The sequence below is a fragment of the Eretmochelys imbricata genome, chromosome 4, assembly GCF_965152235.1.
Source record: "Eretmochelys imbricata isolate rEreImb1 chromosome 4, rEreImb1.hap1, whole genome shotgun sequence".
Lineage (NCBI taxonomy): Eukaryota > Metazoa > Chordata > Testudines > Cheloniidae > Eretmochelys > Eretmochelys imbricata.
The window spans coordinates 126,440,516-126,458,861 of NC_135575.1; the positions used below are offsets into that span (position 1 = coordinate 126,440,516).

Sequence of the window (18,346 nt, forward strand, 5' to 3'; positions counted from 1 at the left end):
AAAATACTTTTTACTGTACGATCAGATTTATTTTTTGTGCAAACTATGGCATTTTCAGCAACCGTTTAAAACTCTTTTTAATCTCGGGTCTTTATGTTGTCCCCTGAGCTATGAAATAAATTCATTAAATAACATCTGACCTGTTTAGCTTAACAAAGAATTGCCCTTTAAGAATGCAATCTATTTTAATTTTATTTAAAGTTTAACATAATTCTGTTTTGTGATATGTTTGAAATTACATTTAACATACTATATTATTGTACACAGTGTACGATCCTTTCTACATGGTTACAGAGCATTAGCACTACTATGGCAAAACTGGTCGTCATAACTTGAACTATGGGTAGAAATACAGATTTTGATATTCTAGTCTCATCTTTTGATATTTAACTTACTGCTAGAGCTGGTCAAAAAATAAAAAGTACTTTCTCAAAACATTCACATTTGTTTTCATTTCTAAGTGAACAAACCAGAACCGTTTTTATTTTTTTAATATTTTTTGTTCTTTCAAAATGTTATTGAGAAGATTATCAAAACCTTTAGAAATGGCTATTTACAATTTTTGTTTGCTGAAAACCAGGTGTTCTGGTAAATTACATTTGTTTTCCCAAACACTCAGCTTTTGATAAAAAAAATATAACTGTTTTCAATTCGTTTTTTTAATTCCAAAAATCATTAACATTTTTTGTGGAAAATGGAAAAATGTTAAATGTCACTTCTTCCTCCACCCACCACCCCCCCGAAAAGATATTTTGTTTCTGTGGAGGAGGGAGGTGAGCGGAGACCCTTTTTCAGAAAAAAATAGTTTCTTTTGAAACGTTCTAACCAAATTATTTTTTAATAATTACGGCATTTAACATCCATAGCTCTTTTCCATCTTCAGAACATTTAAGGACACTAGCTAATTAATCCCCAAGGTGAGCAAACGTTGTTATCTTCATTTTGCAAATGGTAGTGGGAAACCAAAGTGGAGCAGTTAAATGATTGAGTTAAGGCTACTTAGTGAATACATATCGCTGAGATTGGAACTCGGCATCTTCCAGCTCCCAATCCAGTTCTCAGACCAATAAAGAACACTGTTCATTCCATCAATGACAATTTTATGTATAAAACTTGTACAAGGAAATGAGAATTTCCTGTGCATTTTTTATTATAGGCGGGACCTTGAAGACTCTCAACACTTGTGCAGGCTTGCAGACACCAGTCTGGAACTGTTGGGTTAGTTGTTGTTCACATAATGTAAGTGGAAGGCAGAAGTGCTACTTTCAATTGTACCAAGAATTCCGAGTCTTGTCTTGTCACTGATTTCTAAAGTTCTCACTGTGACTCACTCAGAAAAGGTTGCAGGAGTATATTTCTGTGCTATTGTGTCTGGAAAGAGATATTTGCCAGAGTAAATCAAAACACAGTTCAGTGGTGCAGAATGAGGTTCAAAGTGCAGAATGAGCTACTAGTTATTGGGAATTTTTCCTAGCATGAGGTTTTATTCTAACTTGCACTATAGTAGAAGCTCTTTAAGAAAAGGAAGTTGAATCTTCCCAACCTGAAGGACATGAATAATTGTATTAGCTATATGTATCTTTACTAATGTGCCCTCCTATACAGTCTAGGATTAGCACCAGTGTTTTCATGAAGCTGATGGCAGTAGTACTGTCGCATGTTACAGCATTGCAGTCATGCAGAACATTGGTGAATGCATAGTGTGAAGAAGTGCAAACATAAGTTCAACAGACACTAGAAGTTAACTCCATCATATCATTTTAGGGGAGTAAAATGTCCAGCAGGCATCCTGTCTTTTTTTTATTCTGAGTTCTGGCTTCAGATGCCCCTTTGTTCTAACATAACTATAACTATTACAATTTTCGGGGTGGGGGAGAGGGATTATTATGGTTCTCCAGTTTTAATGACCCTTTCTATTTCTGAATGCTCTGGAAGCTTCATCTAATGAAGATTTACACAGACTGTAAACTCTTTGGGACAGGGACTGTCTTTTTGTTGTGTACAGTGCCTAGAGTAACACGGTGGTGCCCCAACCCCTGATTGGGACCTCTAGGCACTATCTCATAGTACAAAAGTTATGGAAATAAAAGTATTAAATAAGAATGACACCAATAGAAATACCAATATTAAACATAATAACACTAATAGTGAGAACAGAAAACAATGGAACTGAGGGTCCTCTGTGCCAATATAATATAATAGGTGCTGTCACCTGCTATTCATGCAATGTGAGCAACTAACCCAACAATTCCAGACAGGTATCTCTAATGCACATACACATAATTAACTGGTAAATATTCTTATTGTTCTAATTGCTAGCCCTGTTTCTGTGGCCTCTACTGTCAGAGCCATACTTGGAAAAATTTAATCCCTACATACATCCTTATTTTGTTGTTTTCTGACACTTGTAAATCACTGTTCTACATTTTAAAACTTTTACTGTATATTTCATGTACTTCAAACTAGCAGTAAGTGCTGCTGTACCTACATACTAATAATCCCTTTTATAAACAAATCAGATTCCTTGCTTGTAATATCCTTTCCAGATACAGTTTAACATTATCCATTTTATTATTTTGAAATATGTATGATTTTAGGCTTGTAAATATTTTCTTGGATTTTATGACCACTTTTAGAACCATGCAACAGAAATATTCAGTGAATTTCATTGTAGGAAGTGACTCATAGCCTGAATCCTTTTTACAAACTGACTAATTTTATCCTTTTGGATAGTCAAATGAAGGAATACAATCCTTGGCAATATAATGTTGCTTAAAAATATTTGATATATCACCTTTAATTCTAGTATCTAGACAGTACTACTGCACACTGCTGAAATACATGTTACAAAGCCACAAATGAAGAATTTGACTACTTTTTGGGTGAGATGTGCATAAAAGATATTAAGTGGCATCTGGATGGACATTTCTGCAAAAAAAAAACAAACAAAATACTGTATCTGCAAGGAGCTTTGATTGAAGTCATATGCTAATAGAGAAGGAATGAGAAAAAAACACAATATTCTACACAGGTCTACACTTTGTGCAGGCATATGGAGAAGAAGAGCAACAACTGTCAAAGATCCATGACAAACCAGAGAGTACACAAAGCAAATGCTATCCAGGACTAGCTTACTAATGTTAATTGATTAAATTTAGCTATCTCAGCCTTCTGATTATAAGACCATAAGACAGTGTACTTATTCATTACATACAATTGTTATTGATAGCAAACTAACAAAAGTATGTGCATATATGAAGATGGAATAGTAGGAGTAGACATAGTTTAGGAATACCGAAACCATATGAGATTCTCATTCATTTAGATTACCACATAAATAGTCCAACTAGGTTCAATAAGATGTTACTTCACCCACCTTGTATCTCTAATATCCTGGGACCCAACACGGCTACAACACTGCATACATAAATACTCACAGATATATGAATATCTGTCATTGGGTTTGGTTCTTGGCTATGTACGTCATTTGTCATGACAGTTGAGATACAAGAAGGAACATCATCAGTCTCCTCTTACTCATTGTTCCCTGGATGACTAATCACTGATATTTAATGGTTCTTTTAAAAGAGGAATGTCATCTTGGAACTCTCTATCACTGCTTCCTACTATGTGCTTATGAATGTTACCTTAACAGTGAGTGAAGTGTTTGAGATACTGGATTATTTTCAGAATGATAGACTTTTTAGCTACAACAGTAAGCAGTATAATAAGCATGGGAGAAGCACAGCAAATGTTAATTCATCAGATTGATAAGTATATTTACTTTTCAGTCATTGAAAATCAACAACTAAAGGAAAAGAGAAGTTTCTATGCCCTGGCTCAATCAAGCAGCTATCAGATGTGCACATGAATGAATGATAGCATGAGCATCTTCATGTAGTGAGGTCTATGGTAATAATAAAGAATATCACGTCATTTATAGATATGCTTTCTCTGATCCAACCAGGATTATTGTATTTAGCGTGTCCAGGTAACACAGGATCTTACCACTCACATTTATTTGCAAATACCCAGCCAAGCCAGCTACTCTGAACTTCTTGATGCAGCAGTGTTGATTGGTAAGTCATCATTCAATCAAATTTAATATACCATTAAAATTCTTCTATTGTACATAATAATCAGATTTATCTTTTTGACATGTCTTTACTTTGTTTTTTGTAGGTGACAGCAGATAGTCCTTACCTTCCAGTCTGACATATATTTCTCTCTTTTTCCCTGTTTCCCTGTAAGTATGTTGAAGAAATGAAACATGCACAATATTAAATTAGTCACAGGCAGCAGCATTAGTATTATGCAGATATAACTGTAGTATTTGTAAAGATCTGGTGAACCAGTGATTTGTTGCAAAGACAGCATATATGAAGTACAAGCTGTTCTGTCACACAAAGTAGAAACCCGTGAAGGAAGAAAACTGTTAAAGAATAGCAGATCAACAATAAGTCAAAAGACCATAATAGAATTATGCAACAAAGAAGTGTTTTAGGGGAAGAAAGGCATGAGATTCACTGAAGAAGGAATGTTTAGGTCTGTATTTCATGTTTTTCTAACTGTGAATAAATTAGACAGAATAAGTAAAATGCTGAGTCTAACTATCACAATACTCTCCCCTTTATGAAGAGCTATACATGATGGAAAACATTCTTTAGTTCTGGAGTTTGAAGAATCATTGTAAAGATGGATTATTCTTCTACTTGTCAAATAAGGCTTTGGTAATTTGTTCCATGTGGCTATGCATTGCTAGCATTTTTGCATTTTAGGTTTCATATGCCTGGTTTCACTGTGCCATTATGTTATCTCTTTATTGACTTTGCAACACCTAAATTAGAATTCTTAAGTGGTTTCTCTCTGTTTCCATCCAGGTCTATTCTGTCTAACTTAAAATACAGAATTTTCACCAGACTCCCTTTATTTTATTAATTTATTGCAAGTATTTAGAGTGTGCGTGCTAATAAGATTTCTCATGTATAGCTGTTTTTCATAGTATACATAAGAACTGAGCTATGCTTAGTAGTGAGGAAAACGTTGTTAATATTTCCTTTCATTTTCTATGAGCTGTAATAGTGTATCTTTCATTAGCTGTTGTAGTTAGTTGTTCAAATTTGGTTAGCAGAAGTTTAATGAGCAGAGTGATTTTTCCCAAGTAGAACAGATGATGCATTCTGGGCAAATTGCCTGTGCAAAGCATATTTCTGAGCTGTCCCTAATTACTGACTGCAACCCTACATTAAAATTCTTAATTTAACCTTCCCGAGCCTGGCACTCAAGTTGTTCCACTTCTTGTTGCTGTAATTTCTTAGCCTTACAACTGTGCAGTTATGAATTTTTAAAGCTCCGTTTCCCAATATATTGTTCAGAACTCTTCATAAAAAGATAAACAGCTGTTTCACCTACAATGCCAGCTTTCTATTTTGGTATTTTTCTTCTTACATGTAATACGTTACAACATTTAGTCATATGTAAACTGTGAAGTAAATGGAGGTTTTCAGTAAAACAGCCTTAGTCTTATATTTAATTGTTGGCTCTTAACAAAAATGTGAATATGCTCTAGTCATTCGTACCCGTATAAATGAATAGAAATCAAGGATTTTGATAAATTTGGTTTTAAAATGTAACTTCTACTGGCTGTTGGATTTAAGGAAATTGTTCCTTGTGTTCACGTGATAGCAAGATGCCTTTCCCATGAATTAAATGCAGATGGGTGTTGATAAACTGTGTATTTAAATGAAAACTTGTCTCTATAGCCAGTTTGTATTCTAATCTTTAACCCAGCCATCTAAGAATCAGGAAACTGTCTCCTGTCAATACAGTTATTAGGGAAAGAGTGGTTGATTGGAAAAATAACAGCAACTGTCCACATGGGTGAGCTTTTCTTTAGTGATTCCCTAGCCTTCTGTTGAACACCCCATTGAAATTTCTCAGTTCCTCTTACAATCATTTGTTTGTATTATAGAATCCTGCATCTATATGGTAGGTAAAGTTCAGACTTCGGGCTTGTCTCCACTTACCAGCAGATCAACGTGCAGTGATCGATCCATCAGCGGTCAATTTAGCGGGTCTCGTGAAGACCCGCTAAATCGACCGCGGATCGCTCTGCCGTTGACTCCAGTACTCCACCGGAATGAGGCATAAGGTAAGTCAACGGGAGACCCAGCACAGTGGAGACACCGCAATAAATTGACCTAAGGTACGTTGACTCCAGCTACATTATTCACGTAGCTGGAGTTGCGTAACTTTGGTTGACTTAGCCCCGTAGTGTAGACCTGCCCTTTGCATAAGTAAGTACAACCAAGACTGAATTTGGCAGTGAGTCTTTTCTGCAAGATGTTTCACAGCACTAGGTTCAAATTAGATATTACAATGTTTGACTTCACATGTGGAACATCATGATTCTGCACAGTAACTAAGAATGTAACTTCAGTTATCATCCAGCCTTGGGATGAAATGAAAATGTCAATGTATTGTACCAGCAAGCCCTTTATCAGCAAAAGCAATACTAAATCTACTAAATCTCAATTTTCACTATAATAAAAAAATCCAGTAAAGAAAACTAAGCTTTAAAAGCTGTTCATCTGATTAAGTTTAATATAGTTGACGCAAGAGATTTAAGATTAGTTATTGTAACATCAGGAAATTGTTTGTAAACCCCGATAATTATTGCAGTTCCATTGCACTGGGCCTTATATAAACACAGAGTGTCTTGTCCTGAAGGGCTTACAATCTAAATAATCAACCAGAACGAAATATTGCTATTTCTGGTAGACATTTTCACTTTATATTGGCACAGAGAAGCGAGACACTTTTAAAAATGTGTATACATTATTTTTTCTAATAGTTAAACCTGCCTTTGATATATCACACTATCTTTAACTTTAATGGAATCTTTCATACAATGTATATCCTCAAACACACTACAGAAGTAAAAAATGAGATAACCGACCATATGTGAGTTTAAGTATGGAAAACAGTGGAGGGAAGGCATTGTCTAATGTTTATAGTCATAAAGAAAGTAACAAAAATTAGCATATAAAGAAGGGAGACAGGCATAGGCAAGAGGTTAGTGGATCAGGTTGGAACTGAGATGGAGTATTAGTAAGGCAGAAAGACACACAAGGGCTGTTCCAGATGGCAAGAGCTGGAAAGGGAAAGATATTCCTGTATTGACTAGTTTCTGAGGAGGAGGGTGTAAGATGAGGAGAGTAGTGAAAGATGATACAAAGTAGGCTGAAGCAAATCCATGGAGATCATTTTTTAAAAAGGAGCAGGGATCAAATCCTCAGCTGGTATAAATCGGTATCACTCCATTTACATCAACGGATCTATGCCAGTTTGTACCAGGTGAGGCTCTGTCCCAAAGAGTCATAGATGATTCAAAGATTCACAGGTTGTATAACCAGAAAGAACCACTTTGATCAGCTAGTCTGGCTGGATGGTAATTCTCAGCTTCTGAATGAGAAACAAATGGAGATGTTTGTGGCTGGCAGTGATCAGGCCGTGCTTTTGATGTTTATGAGAAGACCATGAGGCTGTAGCTTTCTGCACATACAGGAGTCCTGAAAAGCTAGGATTTGGGGAAGTCATAGGAGAGGGAGTTGCTTTAATTAACATGTGAGAAGGTGGCAGCATGGATGAGAATTTCAGCAGATGTGGAACGAAAGTTAAGATGAATATGTCAACTTACAGCTTCAAGTCCAGCAGAGAGTCATTACAGGTGTCAAAAGGTATGTAAATGAGCTGAAGAGCTGTTATGCCTGTCTTTAGAATGTTATGATCAGGCCATTCATGAAACAATTCCACATAGAAGTGCAGATGGAGAAACACATTTAACAGGTAAGTGTAATGCTGTTTTTATTTGTTGTTTTCCTCAGGGTTAATCCTGCATGAACATCCATTCCTTTCACCATCTGAGGGAATGGAAAAGATAAAGTAGGAAATACCAGTCCCTTCAACAAAGAAAGAAAAGGACGAGGGATGGGAAAACGAGGTTAAAGAGACAGGGCGGGATACGCAAGGGGACACTGTTAAAAATTTAATTTAAGTATTTTATGTATTTTTGTTAATGTGAAAAGATTTGTTTAATCTGTTACTGAATGCTTTATGGTTTGTATGACTTCCCAATATTTATTTATTTATTTCATTCTCGGTGCTCTGTGTGGTTTTTGAACTACTGGGGTGATTTTGTGTTCATATGACTGTATGTAAAGAAATACCTTACCAGTATATTGGTTATTATGTGAAATGTGAACTGTATTGTATGTAGGACTGAGACCACAAGTCTTCTTTTTGGGGGACCATGTGTAGAGAGCTTTTCAGATGTTGATTCTTCATCTGTTGTATAACTATAGAAAATGAAGTTGTTTGAAGGGTTCATGTGTAAATCAGGTAAAAAAATAAATGCTTTCCCATAATCGTGTGGGATGATGTGTTTTATGTATCTAGACTATCACCCCAAAACTTGGGGTGCCCCTAGAATCACCGACCTATCACCCCCCTTAATCTGTGTTCCTCAGATATGGGTCTCCGGGATAACTGAGGAGAAACTTGGAGGACATGGATACGGACTTCTAATATATGACTGACACAGACAGTATTTCAAAAAATAAAAATAAAAAAAATCCTTGTATTAATGTAACTAATAATCCCTAATACAATATAATCTAAAAACCTAACTAAAATACAAATCTGTTATTGCAAGTTAGAGTATTCGGAACGCAACTGCATACAGTTCAAATTATTCTAAATGGTTGAGCTCTGTTACAGATATCTGGTCTGCAACGGATCACTGACAGCAGTTCTTAAATTGTACTTTGGTTTACAGAGGTAAATTACAATTAACACACACTCAGACATTTTCACACACACACACACACACACACACACACACACACACACTCTCTCTAATACTATGATTTAAAAACTTGGAGGCTTCCTTTGTCTTGTTGGCTTTCTTTTGCTGCTGCTGTAGCTGCCTCTCTTGATCAGCTCTCTTGCCAGTTCGTCCACTCTCCACCTCTCACCTGTTTAACTTCTCTCCTCACTTTCGTAACTCCTTGTTCACTCCTCTCTTAACCATTTTAGCCGTCTGCCTTTTATACTGTTCTGTCAGCTATCAGATCTTTACTGCACACGCTCACTGTCTTATCAGGTCTTTTCTGCTCATGCTCCCTGCCAAACATTATCAGCTTGAATGCATGCCTACATTACCTTATTCTGGGGTGCACATTCCAAACACTCACTGCTGTTGTTTACCCCAGACCTATGACTTGCTAACCTTATCATGTGACCTGCAGCTTTCAGTTGTGTGTGACCTGCAGCTTCTAATGGTGGAGTGACTTTTGCTTATTCCAAATAAAAGCCAGGGACACAAAATGGAGTCAGAGGAATTTCTCTGGTATGAAGATGGCCTGACATAAATCTACATTACATGTTGACAGGTTAGTCAACCAAGAGTTTGCACCTATTTAGCCATATAGCAGATAATTTTTAAGTCTGAGACAGATACAGTACCCAAAAGTCTCAGAAATTTTTTATTTGTATAGATATGGAGGAATAATAGCAAGACTAACTCTGTCTAACCTATAAAGTCTATTGTTGAATTTAAGTAGCTTAAATTCTAAAGCACATTGCAGAAGCATATGCATTAATTAGAATTACTAGCAGGCATACATTTAAATGATGGAAGAGACCCCAAGGGGCAAATTTTAGCAGGCACAGGTCTTTGGCACCTGACAAAAAAACCTTTGACAAGCGATGGGAGTGTGGAGTGGAATTCAGACACTTTTTTTTTCTGATTCCTCTTCAACCAGTGGTTTTCAACCTGAGGTCTGCAGACCATGTCTGAGGGTAAGTCTACACTACCACGCTACATCGGTGCACTGGTGAAGACACACTATGCCAATGGGAGAGCGCACTCCCGTTGGCATAATTACTCCACCTCCACGAGAGGCAGAAGTTATGTCGGTGGAGAGCATCTCCCACCAACACGGTGCAGTGTGGACACCACTTTAAGTCAATGTAACTTATGTGATTCAGGGCAGTGTCGTTTTCATATCCCTAAGCAACGTTCTAAGGTTCAGGTTCTGTAGTTTCCACATCTGAGTGTTGCTCTTCTAAGACTTCTGAAAGCATGCTCCACACCTCATCCTTCTAAGACTTTGGAAGGCACTTCAGATTTTTAAAACCTTGGGTCAAGGGTTGTTGCTATCTTTAGAAATCTCACATTTGTACCTTCTTTGCGTTTTGTCAAATCTGCAGTGAAAGTGTTCTTAAAATGAACATGGGCTGGGTCACCATCCAAGACTGCTATAACATGAAATATGTGGCAGAATGTGGGTAAAACAGAACAGGAGACATACAATTCTCCCCCAAGAAATTCAGTCACAAATTTAATTAACAAATTTTTTTTAACAAGCATCATCGGCATGAAAGCATGTCCTCTGGAATGGTGACCGAAGTATGAAGGGGCATAGTAACGTTTAGCATATCTGTCACATAAATACCTTTCAATGCTGGCTACAAAAGTGCCATGCAAATGCCTGTTCTCACTTTCAGGTGACATTGTAAATAAGAAGTGGGGCAGCACTGAACAAGAAGTAGGCCTGAATGGGCTTGTAGGCTCTGAAGTTTTACATTGCTTTGTTTTTTGAGTGGTTATGTAACAAAAAAAAAATCTACCTTTGTAAGTTACACTTTCATGATAAAGAGATTGCACTACAGTACTTGATTGAGGTGAATTGAAAAATACTATTTATTTTGTTTATTATTTTTACAGTGGAAATATTTGTAATCAAAATAGTAATATTAAGTGAGCACTGTACACTTCATATTCTGTGTTGTAATAGAAATCAATATATTTGAAAATGTAGAAAAACATCCAAAATATTTAACACATTTCAACTGGTATTAGTGCGATTAATCACGATTAATTTTTTGAGTTAATCACGTGAGTTAACTGCGATTAATCTACAGCCCTAATAAATAATCTGGAATGTTTTTTAAAAATCTCCTGGCTCTTTAGCCAGTTTTAAAATGTTTGCAGTCTGACTCCTGATGTTTACAATGTGTGGACTACTAAATTTAGCAAAACTGGATACAATATTTCTGTATTGCTGGAAACTGAGAAATAACCACTGGGTTTCTTCATGCAGGATTTAACAGAAAAGTAAATAAGGAAAGCAGGACTTGTTCCCTTCTTGAAGAAACTATTACCAGCTGGAGGAAATTTCAGATGAGGGGAAAAATTGAAATAGAAAAATTATAAAAGAAGAAACTGCTAATTGTTTTCTGTATTCTATAATAGTGTTACTCCTACTGAAGATATTTGAGTTTGAGCAGTAGCTTTCATCTTGACAAGGCAGTTTCTCCTGTGTGATCATACTGTGGACTCATAATCTTGTATTTATTACATGATTTTGCTGCCATAGAACTGATTATGATGCCATATATTAGCAGTATGACCATATTTCAGAATTAAGAAGGTGAAGATGAGTATGAGAGCGAATCTTTGTTTAAATGCAAATGTCTCTTCACAGTGAGCAGAACTGGCAAGGGAAATTACTTAAAACAAATGAAAATTAAATGGATTTTTGTTGAAGTCTGATAAATTATTTTCCCAGTGTGACACTCCTTCTTTCAACTAAAACATAATATACTCTGGGATTTATTTTTAAATTGGCAATCAGAAATGAGGAACATGAAGGGGTATATTTTGAAAGCAATGTGTGGGAGGCATGCAAACAAATCTTATTGTTTCTTAATTAGATTAGAGCATGTACCTTTGAAAAATTCCCCTTAAGTGTTCTTCTGGACACTTGCCTGCAAAACTAGCTGTGTTTTAAATATGACCGGAGTAGAGAATCTAGTTTACACCTGTCTTGAATGCATACCCCATACATACATGCCAGTCAAAATGCATGAGAATTTCACAAATTGTCAGGTAGAGGAAAAAAACAATTAATTCAAATTAACCAATTACGTTTCTTCAAACTAAATATATTTCTAAGACAGACTTTGGATGTCTAAAGATTTTCATTGTCAGAACTCATTTGTTCAAAGGGCTTTAAAGATTTTTTTTGTAATGCCTAGAACCAATACTACTGTGGTAAATTTGCTCAGGAGTACATTTTTCTTTATCTACTGTAAATTAATTTCCTTCAGTGTGTGGAACTTCCAATAGCAGAGTGGCAAATTGTCACTGAGATATAAACACTGTTATTTGCAAATTAGTAAGGTGCAGCAGGAGTACTGCCTGAAACTATTTTTAATTCTAATTTTGAAATTGGCTACATTTGAAGTCGACAGTGTCCCTTTAAAGATCATATAATATTTACAAGCTGTTTCATTGTTGGGTGTAGTCCATTGTTTTAAATAGTTCATGTTTTGCTCGGTAGCCAGTAGATTTATAAAGTAGCAGTGGTTTGTCATGTGGCCATTCTTTCAAGCTCTGCATAGGAATGTCAATCAGGCTTTAGATAAAATTTTGAGCCACATGGCAATTTCGGGGGCCATGCAGTCCTGTGCTGACTTACTGAATAATGGACTTGTTAAATCATATAGTATAGCAGCAGGACAGGAAGCAAGAAGCAACTCTCCATTTACCACATTGACTTTCCCTTCCCATTCTTTTCCTTCCTTCCTTCCAGCAGTTTGGAAACTGTTAGCTGAAACTTGTCTTGGCATTTTAAAAGTTCTTTGGGCTTATTTCTGTGGTTATATTGGTATGAAACATACAATGATTTTCAGGATGCCTGGTCATGGTGTATCTTCATTCTAAAATGTAGGCCAATATTTACAACATGTAGACACATTTGCACTCACACTTTAAAATAACTAGGGTCTTTTGTTCTTTCCCCAGTGTTCTTAACTGCATACTATAAATTAAATTGATGATTTTCACAGAGAGCATGCCCATTAATCCTGCCAGTTGATCTGCGCTTTTTGTACTAATCTAAAATATGTTCAAATATATACCTGGGCTCCCAGAGAGTAAATGAGTGTTACTGTCGGTTTACTTTTCTTTTTTTGGTATGATCATTTGTGATCCATTGCTCTATTCTCATTTTTGTTCTTTTCAGCAGTTCATTTTGTTTCCATATGCTTTTTTCAGTTCTCAGGATGGCTTACGTGATTCCCCCCTCAACTCCATCTCCAGCAGTGACTATGACAGTGTTTCTGTCACTACATGTAGTCTCTCCAGCATATACACTCTGAGGTAATAATAATCTCACTTCACAGTCACATTTGACTAATTGTATTGAGTGATGGTTGACGAAAACTTTTCATTGAATTAACACTAAAGTGACAGCAGCACTTCAGATAATTCTTCCTTTCAGAACACAGGCACGTTTATTTGTGAAGCTCGTTTTGTATGCTAATAAAGTCATTGTGAGAGTCTTACTGTTTGCGGAGCATTGTCATGAGGTACACAACAATGAATTGTACAACATTTGGGATCATCATCTGATCTCATTTTTCATTATGTTCAAAGAGGTACTTTTTAGTACATTCCTAAAGAGGTACTTAAGATAACTAGCTTTTAAAATACATTTTAGACAGAGAGTTTTATACACCTGATACAAAAGGACTTCATCGCAGAAAGAGACTATTACTGAAAAACAGTGAGTGACTATACATTACTAGGTCTTGGCTTTCCAGATGGCATGCTTCTGCCATCTGTTTTCTGCTTCCCTGGGATCTAATAGTAAAATCAGAGGAATGTCACAACTAAGAACAGGTTTCAGAGTAACAGCCGTGTTAGTCTGTATTCGCAAAAAGAAAAGGAGTACTTGTGGCACCTTAGAGACTAACCAATTTATTTGAGCATCTGTAGCTCACGAAAGCTTATGCTCAAATAAATTGGTTAGTCTCTAAGGTGCCACAAGTACTCCTTTTCTTTTTACAACTAAGAACAGTTTATTTAGTTTTTCTATTATTTTGTGGCCCAAAAATACAGGTAGTAAACAAAAATTCATGGCCCATGAACTGTCCATGACTTGTATTATATACCCCTGACTAAATCTTGGGGGGGGTATGGCCCAGGGAGTGCCGTGGGTGCTCAAGCAAGGGGCAGCTCAGGGGTGTGTGGCCCTGGGGGGTGCCATGGGTCCTCAATGGAGGGGGGGGCAATCCGGGACCCCTGCTGGTGCTGGGGGGGTGCAGGTGGCAGTGCGCAGCCCAAGACCATCGCTGGTGTTGGGGAGGAGGGGACGGGGGCTGTCCCTCCCTCAGCTTATAGCTCCATGTGCTGCCCCTGCTCCAAGCCCCAGCTCCACAGCTCCCATGGGCCAGGAACTGTGAGCTGCGGGGGCGATGCCTGTGGGCGGAGGCAGCGCTCAGAACTAGGAGCTGAGGAGGGAGGGACATGTTGCCACTTCTGGGGAGTCCCCCCAAGGTAAGTGCCACCCAGAGCCCTCACCCCTTCCCATGCCGCAATCCCCGGACCTGATCCCCCTCCCACATCCAAACTCCTGCAGCTGCTGCGGGGGGGGGGGGGGGGAAGAGGGGGAAATAGCCCATGACTACCCCAGCAGCAGCCAGTGAGGCTGGCCCAGGAGCTGCTCGAGCTGCTCAGAGGCCACCGGGCCAGCCACACAGGCCACTGCAGAAGTTACAGGGGTCCTAGAAAGTCAGAGAATTCATTACTTCCATGACCTCTGTGACAAATTCAAGCCTTACTTATGAGGGAATACATTTTAGGGCAACAAAAGGTTATTAAAACAGAAATAAAGTTTCTTTTGCTTTTTTAGTATTGTCATAGAAATGACATTGCCTTTTTAACAGGACATTCGGAGAGATACTGAGATTTTAGTCATTTCTGGTGTTTCTAGATCTGTGATAATTCTCTGCTTTTCTTCTTTTCTTCTTCTTCTTGCCTCTTTATTTTTCAACTGTTTATATGTGTTCAGTGCTCCTTGACCTTGGTGTAGGATCAAGAATTCAAGAGTTTGAGAAGTTTGGGGAAGCAGGAATGGGGGGAAAGATGGTCTTTCTCTAAAAATGTCAGAGGAAGTACCATATCAAAATAATAATTTTTTTTGAGTGCCTCCATTGTAAGATTGCAGTTAAAATGATTTCTGTACTTCCAAATGCCAAATAATGGCATTCTAGGGAGGCATCTAGTTTTCCTGATGGGTTATGCAATTCCTGCTCTTCCCACCTTTTCTGTTTGCATGTTGCACTAATTTTTATCAGCAATCATAAAAAAAGTTGTTGGAAAGTCTGTTTTCCTCCCATCTTATTGAATTTTTGATCTTTGACTCTGGCTGTAAGTTGATCCCGCACATGTCTGTCTGAAATGTCAATTGCACAAAACTTTCTTGAGGTTTTTTAATCTTTGATTTTTTTTCTAGGTAAACCCATTACTCCTAAATTATTCTAAGCATCCCATCCTTCCTTTGCCTTCATTTGCATCTTTTAGGGCTTGTATACATGGGGCTACTCCAGAAAATTAATCCAAGTTAACTAAAAGGTGTGAATTAAAAGTAAATTAATTGAATTGCATTAAATCCCTGAGTGGACTCTCTCATTCAGAATTAAAGTGGCCTTAATTCAGTTTAGTTTAATTCAAAGTGCATAGTACAAGGGTCAGACATACCAGTCCAGTAAATTTTCCAGAATATCTAGAAATGTTGCCCAAGGAATTTGGGTTTATATTAAAGTGAATTAAACTAAACTGAATTGAGGCCACTTTAATTCTGAACGAGAGCATCTATACAGGGGTTTAATGCAGTTTAACTAATCCACTGTAAATGTACACCGTTAGTTAATATAGATGAACTTTTCTGAGTGTCCCCATATAGACAAGACCTTAGTTTTTTTGGTGAGGGGAATTAAATGTAAAGTGGTCTTATTGTATCTGTCCTTTCTGTTTCTTTGATTAATGTGTTTATCTTTGCATGGTAAAACCATTCTTTGTGTCTTTCCATTTTTGAAGTATTTCCACTTACCAATTTACTTTGAATAAAGAAAATTTTATCTGCCAAATGTGGTTGGCCTCTGCTAAGCACGCTGTGTAACACTGGAATAAGTCCACTCCAGGCGCAGTGATTGCTAAATGGGCAATACAGGATATCTCAAGTGTTCACCAGAGATTACAGGAGCCTTGAGGACAAGTAATTCTTTATCAGCTAGAGCAGCATATCTCCTGCACCATATTCACCTGTCCTTGTAAATTAGTATTTTGTGTGCCACTGTACTAATGTTTCTTGTAGTTAAGATAACTTGTGTCTACACCTTTTTCACTTCTTCGTGTTCTGTGTTGTTTCTTCTGAAAATTAAGTCAGATTTATAAGGCTTGCACTGTTGTGTGAGCGTCCATGCTATGTCACTGTGAGAATCATTGCTAAATCCCTGGATGCCATTGTAAAAATTAAGAATTTTCCAACTCTCTATCTGATCAAAGTTACTAGGAGTCAAAGCTTCATAGTGAAACCCCCCATTCAGCAAAGCACTAAAGAACGTGCTTAACTTTAACCCTGTCACTATCCTGATTTAAAGCATTGAGAATACTTGTGTGCCTTAAATTAAACCAGGTGCTTAAGTGCTTTCCTGGATTGCAGCCCTAGATCCTTTTAAATACATACACAGTATTTGTCTTTCCAGCACCTGAGAACTTTCCTTTTTGTCATAAGCTTTTCAATCTCTCTAAACGTGTTCCTCTTACCACCTTAACCATCATAAAAGGAGCTCCATCTTGTCCTGGTATCTTACAGTTTTTTCATCAATATCTTTCTCCAGAATTTTATAATGTTTTAATGTAACTCAAGCTCCTTGGGCATCATTCTTATATATTATGGAAAACGTGCTGGACAGGTAACTGTGTCCCTCCTAAGCAATCATACGAGTCATTTACTAACGCTTTTTGCAGCGTTTTCCGTCATTAAACTCTCTCTGCTGTCTTGTAAAGGTCCCCAGCAGCTCCTTATGTACTTGAAAAATCTCCTTTCTTAACTTCTGCAATGTTTGTTTCATTCTCTCAACTAGCTTTTTACAGTCTTACCTTTTCTCTGTTACATTATTGCACTCTTCCTGAGTTGTACCCCTCATGTGTCTTTGTTATTTTTTGGCACTTTTATTGATTCTTTTTTCCTTCTTTACTCTTAAATGTGTGGTCTAAATGTTTACCTTTTTGCTGTTTTCTCTAATAACCTGCAATAAGAATGTAAATAGGAATCAAAATGCATTATTTACTTTTGTGGAAGGGAATGAATATCACCTGTTGGCATAGAAACAAAAGGTTTTTTTTCTCTCCTGCTGATTACTTTCGTTATAGTGTGTATGGTAACACCCATTGTTTCATGTTCTCTGTGTATATAATATCTCCCCCCTGTATTTTCCACTGCATGCATCCAATGAAGTGAGCTGTAGCTCACGAAAGCTTATGCTCAGATAAATTTGTTAGTCTCTAAGGTCCACAAGTCCTCCTTTTCTTTTTGCAGATACAGACTAATATGGCTGCTACTCTGAAACCTGTCATTTTGTCCAGTGTAATCCCAAACCATGTTAAATTTACTTGCTTGCTTTAGGATGTTGTTACAAATTTTCAGTTTTAAGCACATTAATGGGAGAGTTTGCTAACATTCATAATGCTTATGAGCAAACCTGTTTCCAGTTTTGAGCTTTGTGAGTTTTGCATTGAAATAATTCAAATAGCTCCAGAGCGTGATACTGCTATGCACACTATCTTACTGCACAAGTAGTCCTGTTGACTGCAGTGGGACTCTTTGTGGTGTAAGGTACTATTCATTGTGAGTAAGGGTATTGTACTCTGGCCCAAATTGAGTTGATTTGATGCCAACACAGGACAAATTTGGTAGGTTGAACTATTTGTTTTTTGGCTTTTGACTTTGAACTCTATGCAGAAATCAAAGTTCAGAGGTTGAGAACTAATGTGGATTGAAATTTAAAAAATATATTTTACATGAACCCCTGAGAAACCAAGTCACACAAAACCATTCATCACTTGTTTCCCTTTTCTTATTTAGGTTAGTGCTATTTTTTCATGTACGCCCTTTTGCAGTATAGTTTCATATTTTATTTGGCAACATTTCATTAATGAATTTTCCTTAGGGTTGTCAAACTCTTTAGAGTGAGAGATGCATCTCTGAGAGCAGAGAAGATTGGGTTAACCCTAAATATCTCTTTAACATTATTTATCTGTCAGACGAGCAGAGGAAGAGGGAAGCATTTACTACTTGAACATCAATTTCTTCATGCTGCTGCGATAATCCTTTGAAGGTTATAGTAGGCTAACTGACACTGATATTACAAAGAAGTATGAAAAACTTTCTAGCTACCAGTTGTCATGGAATTGAAACAATTAAACAATTTA

The 18,346-nt window shown here is 37.1% G+C and overlaps 1 protein-coding gene across 2 annotated transcripts in view; it reads left to right on the forward strand.

Annotated features, from left to right (window-relative positions):
* ZFYVE28 (zinc finger FYVE-type containing 28) overlaps positions 1 to 18,346 on the forward strand; it is a 310,224-nt gene that overhangs the window by 253,841 nt on the left and 38,037 nt on the right. The window contains exons 9-11 of one of the 2 annotated variants that reach the window (XR_013346016.1): positions 3,968 to 4,079; positions 4,183 to 4,246; positions 7,887 to 8,300. Coding sequence is in view for 1 of the 2 variants with exons in the window: in XM_077815925.1 (XP_077672051.1) it covers positions 13,124 to 13,228 (105 nt within the window). In the remaining variant the exon portion in view is untranslated. Of the gene's footprint in view, positions 1 to 3,967; positions 4,080 to 4,182; positions 4,247 to 7,886; positions 8,301 to 13,123; positions 13,229 to 18,346 lie in introns of those variants that run through there. The other variant, XM_077815925.1, reaches the window with a different exon arrangement.